Source organism: Amblyraja radiata, chromosome 25, assembly GCF_010909765.2.
Source record: "Amblyraja radiata isolate CabotCenter1 chromosome 25, sAmbRad1.1.pri, whole genome shotgun sequence".
Classification (NCBI taxonomy): domain Eukaryota; kingdom Metazoa; phylum Chordata; class Chondrichthyes; order Rajiformes; family Rajidae; genus Amblyraja; species Amblyraja radiata.
Window position 1 is genome coordinate 36,122,732 of NC_045980.1, and position 12,946 is coordinate 36,135,677.

Genomic DNA, 12,946 nt, shown 5'->3' on the forward strand with positions numbered 1-12,946 from the left:
AACAACAGATTCTACTATTTATGTGGAACTATTTTTGTGTATAGATTTTTTTTTGGAGAGTACTTTATATTTAATTTGTCGAAGAAGAGTTTAGTTTGAAGGTTTGAATTTAAGAATGGATGTTTTGCATTGCAGCTGCTTACAGAATACGAGTCATTGGGGAAAGAGCATGAAAGTGTCAAGGTAATGTCATACGATCTTTTGCAGTTTGGGTCCACTATATATGATTATCTAAGAAGGAATTCATTGGTCACATCTGATCCATGCAGCTCAACACAAGCAATCCAGTTAGACCCCCCCCCCCCCCCCTCCGTAGATGCTGCTGCACCCGCTGAGTTTCTCCAGCACTTTTGTCTACCTTCGATTTTGCAACATCTGCAGTTCCTTCTTAAATGCTTTCTCTTTCAGTTACTTATGCAATTCCCTTTTGACCACTATAATCGGACCTGCTTCTGACATCAACCACTTCCCATGTAGCTTTAAACAAAAAGTCCTCCTGTCAGTTTTGTTTCTTATGCACTCATCTTGATTCTATATCAACTAGTTTTTCTCCCTTCCACCAATCTTGCCATATTGACTCTGGAAGCCATTCATAATTTTAAAAGTGTAATATTGGGACCATAGAAATGTACAGCATACGAATAGACCCATGGCCCATCTTCTCCATGTCAATCCTATGTCTAGCTATTGCTAATATTTATAACCATATAACAATTACAGCATGGAAACAGGCCATCTCGACCCTTCTAGTCCGTGCCGAACACATAATCTCCCCTAGTCCCATATACCTGCGCTCAGACCATAACCCTCCATTCCTTTCCCATCCATATAACTATCCAATTTATTTTTAAATGATAAAAACGAACCTGCCTCCACCACCTTCACTGGAAGCTCATTCCACACAGCTACCACTCTCTGAGTAAAGAAGTTCCCCCTCATGTTACCCCTAAACTTCAGTCCCTTAATTCTCAAGTCATGTCCCCTTGTTTGAATCTTCCCTACTCTCAGTGGGAAAAGCTTTTCCACGTCAACTCTGTCTATCCCTCTCATCATTTTAAAAACCTCTATCAAGTCCCCCCTTAACCTTCTGCGCTCCAAAGAATAAAGCCCTAACTTGTTCAACCTTTCTCTGTAACTTAGTTGCTGAAACCCAGGCAACATTCTAGTAAATCTGCTCTGTACTCTCTCTATTTGCCAGCATTAGGGGCCTTTCCTATTCAAATACAAGTTATATAATATAACATAAGTTGTTCTTATTTTCTTTCTTGCCCAGGAAACTTTACACACTACTGAAGATAAACTATATGATGCAAATTCTCAGATTTCTGAGCTGAAAAGGTTAGATGATGATATTTTGTTTTTATCACACAATGGAAGCATGGCAAAATCCCACTTTATACGTAATTTTTAAAGTGAGTTTTGATACTTTACAATAATGATGTTTAGACAATGTAATACTTGACTAAGATCAGGATTCATTGACACTTCGTATTGCTGTGTTGAGCCAATGTGTTCTTCCCAAATTACAAGTTGCATATATTGTAATGCAGCAGAGGCATGAACATTGCTTCCTGTGCTGTTATCTGTAACAGTCTAATTAACTGACCATCACCCACATCGGAAAATGCATCGCTGGAGACCATTCCGTCTTTGCCTGCCCTTTATAGCGAAATCCAATATCGTTCCTTGCATTTGTATAATTCGAATTTTCAAAAATGTATCTAATTCCGTTTTGAAATCCACAATTGATTCTGCATACAACCTCCTTTCAGCTGTACATTCCAGATCATAGCCGCCACTCCATAACATATTTTTGTTAAATCTCTTGATATTTCACCATTCAATTTGAATCCTTTAAAACTTTGAATTCTGTGCATATGGAACCGGCTTCTCTTGATTTACTTATTTAAATATGATCAGATTTTGAATACCTCTATCAAATCTATAAAGTTTCCTGTGAAACAATCACAGTTTAAGACACAGGAGCAGAATTAGACCATTTGACCCATTGAGTTTGCTCCGCCATTCAATCATGGCTGATCCATTTTTCCCTCTCATTCTCCTTCTCCCATAACCTTTGACACCCGTACTAATCAAGATTCTATTATTCCAAATGTGGTGTGCTTTAATTTCAAGACTTCTTATGTTGGAGACAAACACTTTTGAAAGTCTAAATATGTCAAATGGACTGTTCCTTCCTATCTGTTGTACTAGTTACATCCTCAAAAAATAAATCACTGCTGGATATGCTACGTTTGCTTTCTCTTTCATCAACCAATATAGCTTTGTCCAACCCTGTCAATGCTTTCCAAGTTCTGTAATAACATTTTCTGTAATTCTCTGTTTTGTTCCATCCCTTTAATTGAACAAAGTTTTAAGGGTAAGTAGAGCTCGCAAATAACCTACATGTAATTAGTCATTGTATTTTAGTCCCAGCTGTATCCATGTGAAGTTACTTCCCAACTTGTTCAAGCCAAGCAATTGGCCAACCTGAGCTAGCTCTATTTGCTAAACTTCTAATCCATGTAACTGTCTAAATGTATTTTAAACATAATTATACCTACTTTTATCACTTTCTCTGGCAGTTTGTTCCGTGTTGCCCCTTGATCTACGTTAAACTTTTCCCTCTCGCCTTGAATCATGCTCTCTAGTTTTGGACTCTCTACCCTGGGTGGGAAAAACCTTGTCCATGCCCTCATGATTTCACCTATTATTTGTAAGGTCTCCCTCAACCACCTGCACTTCAGTAATAAAATTGGTTGTTCTCTTTTCAGAGTTGTTTCAAAGCTCGAGGCTCAGATTAGACAAGTAGACCATGAGAAAAACTACATAAAGGTTCGGACTGGTGCAGATAGTTGTTTACATACATCAAACAGCAGGTAAAGAGCTACGCAAGTCAAAGCTTATGTTTTCAAAAACATTTTTACATAACATTTTGTACGTAAAATTCCCTTTCATGGCTTTTTCCCATATCTGTGATTTTCCCAGAACTTAATCTATCAATAGCAAACTTGAATATACTCATTGAAGCATCCTCATCTTTCATGGGTAGGGAATTGTAAAGCTTCACGATCCTCTACGTTACACTCCTTCACTCCCTTACAGGTCTGGTCCTTATTCTGAAACTGTGGCTCCCGGCTCCAGAATGTCCAGCTAGTTGAAAGAGTCTTACACCATTTACTCTGTTGTGGATATCTAAGATTGCCTTTTGTTTTACTAAACATAAGAGAATGTAGGCTCGCTAGACAATTATTCTTCATCTTCATAAGACAGCCAACTCCGGAATTAACAAAAGTGACTTTTAATTTATGCCCTCATTGGAGAAGTTTAAAGGCAAATCTTAATGGAGTTTGTGGATAAAACATTGAATTAAATAATCATGGGCTAATCAATATTTTGCCTTTCATGATGTTTCTGAATTGTTTCATTGTTCTCTTGTTTACAAACAGATTTGTCCACCATGATGCATATCTTCCTGTAAAATCCCCAGCTGATGTGGCAAGACGGAAGTGGCTGGTTCCAGGTTCTGATTATTCCATCTTCACAGGACGACCTTTAGAGAACAACTACAGTGCTTCTGGCGACGGATTTGAAGAAACTCACTTGCATCCCAGAAGGTCAGCCCACATCTTTACTAGAAACATAAAAACAGAAAATGCAGGTAACAGCAAAAGGCTGAAAGAACTAGAATAGATTGGCTGGGTGTGTGGCAGATTTCCTTCCCAAAGGGCGTTGATGTTCTTTTAAACAAATTGGTAATGTTGTGATTGCTGTTACTAGATTTTATTTATTTATTTTTTTACTTCTGCATTTAATTATTTACTACTTGGAATTTAAATTCTCTAGCCTCCACTTTGGGATTCGAACGTATTTTGCGGGATCGGAATGTGTTGGAATATTGTGGCCTCTAGCTGTGCTGGTGCAAAGTGAGAGGTTTTACAGGATCACAGATGATACTTAGAAATTGTCCTTTCTCATTTGTTATTCTCCCCAGGTACCATTCTCCACCAGAGAAAGATCATCCCTGCACTCTGCAAGATTTTGCAAATGACTTGGACTTGTCAACTCCTCCCATTCTGAGAGCATTGAAACAATTTGATGGGAGAAAGGTTTCTGAAAGCTGGGGAGTACAAACACCATTACACAATGTATCAGGAGCAGGAGATGGTACAAGTAAGCACAGCTTATTCTCTTCATCCTGCCATGCTTGATTTGTTGTTTGTATTGAATCTAAATTCATTTAAACTACATTTTTTAAACAGATGTTAGATATATTGGTGTCATTATATAATTGCACATTATGACAATGGCACTCCATCTATTGTTTTTGCACGTTCAATATTCCTTTAGTATTTTGTAAATAATGGGGGTGTGATGTTAACAATGATGAATACAATACAATGCCACCAAAGAAGATTATGCCTTAGTAGTGTCAGAGTTTCAGCAACAGACGATAGTGTTGAGATTTTGGTTGACTTAAAATTGATCATGAAATTATATTTGAAAGGCTAGCTGCTAAATCTCTTAATGTGAGTGGGCAGATTGGTAAATTTGCAGATAAAGCAAATATTGACAAAGTTGTGAATAGTGAAAGACACAGAGTGCTGGAGTAATTCAGTGGGTCAGGCAGCATCTCTGGAGAACATGGACAGGTGACGTTTTGGATTGAAGGTTGTCAAGCAGGATCTCGAGCAGTTTGAAAAGTGGGCAGAAAAATGCCTTTTGTAATTTTGCAATTTGACAAGCTGAACAATTTGGAGACACAAGGAACCACAAAAAACGACACAAAGTGCTGGAATAACTGCTGAGTTACGCCTGCACATTGTGTTGTCTTCAGAGTAACTCTTGAGTGGGACTACCTTGAGATGGAGGTCAGCAACAGAGGCATGACTGGACCAATGACCAGCTCCATCACCCTTCTGTGGGGTTCAATTTCATAAATCTGTCTGGGAAGAAGTTGTATAATTTGCTTCAGACATGAAACATGTAGAGATGAAAGTGACAATGTCAATTATTTATTTGCTGTAAGCAGATGTCATGAAACACACACAGACCTTAGGATTTGTGGACTCAAGCTTTAGTAGAGGCCAATCAATGGACTCGTGTAAGGATCGGACAAGATCAAAGGGCAACAGTTCTCCCTCAGGCCAAAGATCATCATCTGTGCCCCCTTCAAACAGGAAATCAACACCCACTTCCACACCAAGTAAGTATGTTTCTGTAATCCTTCAGAAAAGTTTAACTTTGTTTATTGACCATCTATTATTTAGTTAAATATTTTCTTTGGTCTCTTTACTTTTTTAGTCTCTTTATATTTATTAGTCCCTTTTTACTTTTTCTGCATTGGGTTCTATACTTCTGACAATGAAACATCAAGGTAAATAGTTGTTAGTAAAACCTTCATGTTGGTTGATATCCTTGTCTCAAATAACCTCTAAATGTTGCATATCCTGCTTAACAACTCGGTTACCAGCATAGAATGACCAGTGTTTTGTTGGGGAAACTCTGGGTGCAGAGAAGGTGCAGCGTCTTGACCAGAATGGTCAACCATCTCTCTTCCTCCACACAATTTGAAGAGATTGTGGAGCCCAGCTGATAGATAACAACGAATTATTTCAATTATTATAACATTGCGCTCTTCCCCCCTCTTTGCTAGCCAAACGCAACACTTTGCTGACATCATTGTCTGCTAAGTCAAGTCCCAAGCGTTGCCCTAAAGAGAACCTATCACCTGGATTTAATCATCTCCTTGGCAAAGAAGAAAACACAGTGACAAGGTAACTAATATTGTGTTTCTGTTAGTGTGTTTTGGTCAAAATGGCAGATATTTCCAAATGCTTCAGTATGCCTCGGTAAATTTCTTATCAGTAAAAAATGGGTTTTCCGCAATAATATTGAAAATCCCTTTTGTGATGTTCAAGGTGATTTTTTAATGACTTTTCCATTCATGTTTGGTTAGGCAATTTTCCTAGTTCACCTAAATGCAGATTTAAAAAAAAAAAACTGACATTTGATTGGATTGGCTTTTGAATGAGTTGCTTTTGAGAATATTGATGAGGACACAGCTGGAGATGTCGTACATATAGATTTCAACAAGTTTGCACACAATAAGCTGCTCTGGAATGTTAGATGGCAAAGGATCCAGGGAGAGCTTGCCCTAACTAGGTGTGGTTGAGCAGGCGAGGTCTTTATACCTTGGAGCGCAGGATGCTGAGGGGTGATCTTATAGAGGTGTATAAGATCAAGATGGGGATAGATCGGGTGAATGTCGTTTACCCAGAGTTGGGGAATCAAGAACCAGATTTAAGGTGAGCGGGGAAAGATTTTATAGGAATCTGAGGGGCATCTTTTGTAAAGAGGTTGGTGGGTGTATGGAATGAGCTGCCAGAGGAGGCAGTTGAGGTAGGTACCCTTTTAAATGTTGTGCGAGTCTCTGCCTCCACCACCTGTTTGTTCCAGATTGAAACCACTTTGTTTTTTTTCCTCTTCTGTCATCTTTAACCCTCTTGCTTCTCTCAACTCCATGCTTCCTGGTTGGGTATCTTCATTATGGGGCAACGTTTCTCACTATCGACCCTTCCTATGCCCCTCAAAGATTTGTTATACCACTATCCTGCCCCCCTCAGCCTCCTAACCCCCAAGAAAAACAAACCCGGGCTCTCCAGTCTCTCCTCAGAACCAAAACATAACATCCCAAACACATCTGCATGCTACGCACTCCAGTGCGATGACATGGAAGAATGACATTGTAATTAAACTAGGCTTCTGAACAATAAGGGGTTTTGTATAAAAATTATTATGGATTTACTTTCTTCACAAAATCATTTTATTTTTAGGTTTGATGTTAACTTGGATGAAGTCAACCTTGCCGAATCAGTCCTCTCCTGCAATTCAAGCCCAAGAAAAAGGCTTCAGTTCTTTCCACTGGAAAACACAGAATGTAAATATTTAGCGGGTAACATAATTTCGTTTGATCTGCACAGCATAGAAACAGGCCTGTGAGCTCACCATAACTCTGACCTTCGTGCCTATCTATTCTCATTCCACATGTTTGTATTAATTCCATATTCTTTTGTGTCCCGCTCATTCAAGTACCTGTACAGGTGCCTCTTAATTGTTGTTAGTGCTCCTGTCTCCACCACTTTCTATGGCAGCTCATTGGAGTTACAGCACTTACTCCTCAGATCCTCTTTAAACCTCCACTCTCTTACCTTAGAGCTATGCTGCCCCTACAATGGGAAACAGAATGGCCGTCTCGTCTATGATACTTGTAACATGACAACTCTTGGCCACCTTTGCTGCAGGGAAAACAGACATGGGCTGTCCAATCTCTCCTTATAACCCAAGCCCCTCCATCCAGACAACATCCCTGTTAATCTTTGGCATGCTCTACAGATTAATTACATCATTCTTGTAGTGTGGTGACCAGAACTGCACACAATACTCTGAAGCCTAACCAACATTTTGTACAACTGTAACATGATGTCCCAAAGTACCCGATGCTTCGCTGATGAAGGCAACATTCTCTATATGCCGCCATCACCACCATGTCCACTTGTGTTGCTACTTTCAGGGGACCATGTACATGTATCCCTAGGTTTCTGTTCAACAACATTGTTCAGGGTCCTGCATTCACTATGAGGAGGCACGATGGCACAGCGGTAGAGTTGCTGCCTTAAAGCACTTGTAGCGCCAGAGACCCCGGTTCGATCCCAAGTATGGATGCTGTCTGTATGGAGTTTGTACGTTCTCGCCGTGACTGCGTGGGTTTTTTTCCAAGATCTTCAATTTCCTCCCACACTCTAAAGACGTACAGGTTTGTAGGTTAATTGGCTTTGTATAAAATGTTAATTGGGATAGTGTGTGGGGATCGCTGGTCGGCGCGGACTCGGTGGGCCGATGGGCCTGTTTCCGCGCTGTATCTCTAAACTGTAAAAGGACTTACTTGACACACAAAGTCTTTTACTACATAACTTTATTAAGGGCACAACACACACTATGCCCTAGCTGTCCATGGTCATCACTGGAGCTAGAGAGCGAGCTGGAGGTGGGGAAGCTACAATTATACAAGAGACAATGGGGAGTGGTTAGTAGTGGTGAGGTCACTATGTTAAAGGAGCATGCACTGATCTACATCCTTCCTCTTGGAAACAAAAGCGACCACGGCTCATACGCTAGAATCAGACCATAAGCAGGGAACAGTTAGACTATATCATGATACAGACTACTCGCACACTCCGTACCGGACAGGCGGCTTGACCAACCGCCCAGAGCGGGTGCGCAACCCGCCTTCCCCTTCAACCGCAGGAGCTGCAGGTACGGGGGCAGGGACAGAGATGGGAGATCCCGGTGACGAGCGCCCAGGGGAAGGAGGAGAACGGGGTGGCGAAACAGGTACACCTGCAGGTGAGGCAGGAGAAGGAGGCTGGCGTGTGCGGGGCACAGAGAGCTGAGAGGGCAGTGTCCGGGGCATGCGAGGAGTGACAGGGGCAGGAGGAGTTTCAGGCAGTGGGGAATGGACAGGCAGCGAAAACGGGTCTGAGGGAGGCGGAGCAGGCTCGTTGACAAGCAGCAGGTGCTGGCGTGTCCGACGGTACACGGTGCCCTCGTAGTCAACCAGGTATGACCGGGGGAGAGTCAGCATTGCCAACGACAACGGCCAGCCGGTGATGACCGGAGGTGGACTTCATCCGGACAACCTGGCCTGGGAACAGACGGGGAAGCAGACGGGATGATTTGTCAAAGGAGCGCTTCTGGATGACCTGCTTCTCGATGATGCGCTCCTTGACAACGGCAGGGCTGCGGACCGCGGGCTTTAGGGATTGTTGAGAGACCGGGAGAGGGGGTCGAGTGGTGTGGGACATGAGGCGCTGGGCAGGCGAACCGAGTGCGGGGTCCCGGGAAATGTTGCGGAGGTTGAGGAGGGCAAGGTAGAAGTCCGAATGAGCAAGGCGACAATGTTCCAGCAGCTCCTTGGCGCTGCGGACAGCGCGCTCTGCTAGGCCATTGCTTTGCAGGTACTCGGGGCTGCTGGTGATGTGGCGAATGTTCCATCGGGTGGCGAAGGCGCCGAACTCCGCGCTGGTAAACTGGCTGCCGTTGTCGGATTGGAGAGTCACCGGGGAACCAAAGGTCGAAAAGTGGCGGCGAAGCTTCCCGATGACGGCAGCAGACGTGAGGGACGGCAGCTGGTCCACCTCGAACCAGCTGGAGTAGGAGTCCACCAGGACCAGGAAGTGTTTGCCACGCCATTCGAATATGTCAGTGGCGACAGCCATCCACGGCAACTCGGGAGCCGGCTGCTGCATGAGAGGTTGGCGCTGTTGATGAGGCAGGAGACTGTTGCAGGCAGCACAGGCTGAGACCCTGTCCTGGATGTCCTGAACCATGCCAGGCCAGTAAAACTGGGCTTGGGCCTGGGACAAAGTGGCCTCCACCCCGGGGTGGCCGTTGTGGGCGGTTTGAAAGTAGTGATCCCGCAGCGCGGCCGGCACCACGACCTTGTGACCCTTCACCACCACGCCGTTGTGCAGCACCAATTCGTCCCGAACCAGGAAGTAGGGCATGGCACCAGCCGGTAGGGAAGAGCGTCGGTCAGGCCAGCCACGGCGGATGACGCCCTCAAGCTGTTGCAGGGCAGGATCAGCGGCAGTGTGTTTGACCAGGGACTGCATCTGCCAAGAGGGAACAATGTTAACGTTCAGTACCATCAGGTCAGACGATTCTTTTGGATGGCGGGCAACGGAAGGGAGCGGCGCACGGGACAATGTGTCGGCCATGAACATTTCCTTGCCCTTGCGGTACACAATTTCGAATGTGAAACGTTGGAGCTGCAGCATCATTCGCTGCAAACGTGAAGAGGCCGCATGGATAGGCTTGTTCAAGATAGAGACCAGCGGCTGGTGGTCAGTTTCAATGGTGAAGGAGTTGCCCAGAATGTAGTCCTTGAATTTGGAGCATGCGAACACCACGGCAAGGAGCTCCTTTTCGATCTGAGCGTAGCGCTGCTCAGCAGGGGTCATGGTGCGAGAGGCGTAGGAAACAGGCAGCTGCCGATTGTCATAGAGCTGCAGGCAGGCGGCACCGAGGCCGAACCGAGATGCATCGCAGGTGAGGACGATTGGCCTGGTTAGGTCAAAGAACTTTAGAGTCGGGGTGCGTGCGAGCTTGGACTTCAGGGCCACGAAGGCCGACTGGTGGTGCGGGAGCCAGACCCAGGCATTGTCCTTCTTGGTCAGCTCCCTCAGGGGGGCACTCAGTTCGCTGAGGTCGGGTATGAACTTCCCCAGGTAGTTGACCATGCCCAGAAAGCGCTGCAGGCCGGGCACGTCGGTGGGAGCGGGCATTTCGGTGACCGCTGCCGTCTTCTGGGGGTCTGGCTTTAGTCCCCCGGCCGTGAAAACGTGACCTACGTAAGTGACTTCCTGAACGCGGAACCGACACTTCTTCGGGTTAAGTTTGAGATTGATCTCACGAGCCCTGTCCAGGACTTGGCGGAGGTGCAGGTCGTGCTCAGCGACGTCCCTCCCGTACACCAGGATGTCATCCACAATGATGGCGCACGGCAACCCGGCAAACAGCTGTTCCATGGTGCGCTGGAAAACCTTGCTTGCTGAGTTGATCCCAAAAGGCATGCGGAGAAAACGGAACCTGCCGAAAGGTGTGATAAAGGTAGTCAGGAAGGAGGAACGTTCATCCAGAGGGATCTGCCAAAAGGAGCTCTTGGCATCTAGGACCGAGAAGACTGTGGCCGGACCGACCTGTGCAGCGACGTCCTCCACTGTCCGCATGGGGTAGTGCGGGCGTTTGATAACAAGATTCAGGTCTTTCGGGTTGATGCAGATCCTGATCTCGCTCGCATCCTTCTTGGCAGCGACGACCATGGTCGAGACCCACAGGGTGGGAGCGCTCACCTCCTTGAGGATGCCCATGGCCACCATGTCACGCAGTGTGGACTCCACGCGGCCCTTCATGGCAAAAGACACACGGTGGGCCGGTCTAATCACCGGGTCGACCCCCGGGTCAACAACGATCTTATAGGCACAGGGCAGTTTGCCCAGAATGTCATCAAAACGGTCGGGATACTCGTTCAGGGGGTCCATGGGAGCCTGCACCAGGTGGATGTCGCGGTGGAAAGAGACCAAACCAAAGTCCTGGCATGCACGGGCGCCCAGCAGGGTGACGTTTTCAGATTCCAGCAGGAGGAAAGTGAGGGGCCGAGAGGCCTCAAGAACTGTACAGATAACCGTGGCCTTCCCCACGGCGACCAGAATACCTCCCCCATAGGCATGAAGGAGTCATCGGGAGTCACCCTCTCCCCCGAGCTTATCTGCTTGAAGAGGCTAACAGACATAACATTGGCAAAAGCACCAGTATCGACCTTCGCAGGGAAGGAGTGTAACATGTACAGAAGGATCTGTTATCAATGCAGGTGCACCCAAAAGCAAAAACAAAGTTGAATCACCATGGGAGGAACTCGTATCAGAACCAGGGAGTTCATCTTGCTGGCACTGGGAACCAGGCGCGCTATCACAGTCCGCAAGGTTGTTTAGACTCCTTCTAGGAGCAGGGACAGGTTTCCCTCGCGATCGACAAGCTGCAGAAAAGTGGTTCAGCTTCCCGCAGGAATTACAAGTTTTACCCTGCGCTGGGCAAACGTTGAACTGGTGTGAGGAGAAATTGCAATTTGGGCAGCGACGAGGGGTGACCTTAGCGGGTGCAGAGGGGGTGAACCGGCGTGGCGGGCTATTGATCCGCCGGCGGCCAGCAGTACCGGTGAAATTGATATCTTGGGACACCGATTGAGATACGGAGCCAACAGCAGAGGCCATGCGAGCGGCATGCATGGCATCCTTTAGCGATAGATCAGGCTTCATCAGGAGCTCGTCACGCAGCTTAGAGTTTAGGAGACCGTTGACCAGGACGTCCCTGATCATTTCGTCCGGTGTAATCGCTTCAAGGCGGCACCGCCGAGCCATATGTCGCAAAGAGGCGTGGGTTCGTATCCCACTTCTGACACCATGTAAAAGGTATTACTTGACACACAAAGTCTTTTACTACATAACTTTATTAAGGGCACTACACACACTATGCACTAGCTGTCCGTGGTCATCACTGGAGCTAGAGAGCGAGCTGGAGGTGGGGAAGCTACAATTATACAAGAGACAATGGGGAGTGGTTAGTAGTGGTGAGGTCACTATGTTAAAGGAGCATGCACTGATCTACATAAACTAAATTAAAAAATGTCCTGTCCTGATTTAACTTTCCAAATTCAAGTTCACTTGTACAAGTTAAATTCCAACAAATTAAGTTCCCTTCCCCAGTTTTCTAGGTGATTAGATCTGATTGTAACCTTGGATACCATTCTTCACTGTCCACTATTCCACTAATTTTGGCATCATCAGAAAATGATGATGCCAAGCAGGTCACCCGCAGTCTCAATCAAAACATGAATATTATATAGCAAACAATATTAAACCCATTCAGTCACATGTCAAAGGGGGTCCAATCTGAAAAACAACTCTCCTGCCACCAAGCCAGTTTTGTATCCAGTTGAGAAGTGTCTTCATTGCATTTCAGAGATAATTAACTGCACATTTGATAACAAGCATCTTTTTTCTGCAGCAAGGCAAAATTCAAGGTATCATGCTGATAAATTTGAACATGCGTTGTCTTCCGAGTCTGTTCTAAACGCTGTTAAGATGGGGTCTGTCACTAGTCGACCAGCCTGGGAAGATAAGACAACAATTTCTCAGAAAGAAAAGAAAATGTCGCCATTACAAACTCCTTATGAGACGGAGCTGACGTATAAAGCAAGGATGGAGGCTTTGGCAGAAACGGAGCAACTCTTTGATGCACTTGCACAAGAAAAGCAACAGGTAATGAAGCAATGAGCAATTCATGCCCATGTTGAGGCCAAGTTTAATTAAACTCTGTTTAAAATTAA

At 45.3% G+C, this 12,946-nt stretch overlaps 1 protein-coding gene across 5 annotated transcripts in view; it reads left to right on the forward strand.

Annotated features, from left to right (window-relative positions):
• mphosph9 (M-phase phosphoprotein 9) overlaps window positions 1–12,946 on the forward strand; it is a 36,499-nt gene that overhangs the window by 18,994 nt on the left and 4,559 nt on the right. For 2 of the 5 annotated variants that reach the window (XM_033043897.1, XM_033043901.1), the window contains 9 exons: window positions 136–183; window positions 1,274–1,338; window positions 2,775–2,879; window positions 3,450–3,617; window positions 3,995–4,173; window positions 5,030–5,206; window positions 5,657–5,777; window positions 6,837–6,955; window positions 12,625–12,878. In XM_033043897.1, the coding sequence (XP_032899788.1) occupies window positions 136–183; window positions 1,274–1,338; window positions 2,775–2,879; window positions 3,450–3,617; window positions 3,995–4,173; window positions 5,030–5,206; window positions 5,657–5,777; window positions 6,837–6,955; window positions 12,625–12,878 (1,236 nt within the window). The remainder of the gene's footprint in view (window positions 1–135; window positions 184–1,273; window positions 1,339–2,774; window positions 2,880–3,449; window positions 3,618–3,994; window positions 4,174–5,029; window positions 5,207–5,656; window positions 5,778–6,836; window positions 6,956–12,624; window positions 12,879–12,946) is intronic. The other 3 variants (XM_033043900.1, XM_033043898.1, XM_033043899.1) reach the window with 3 other exon arrangements.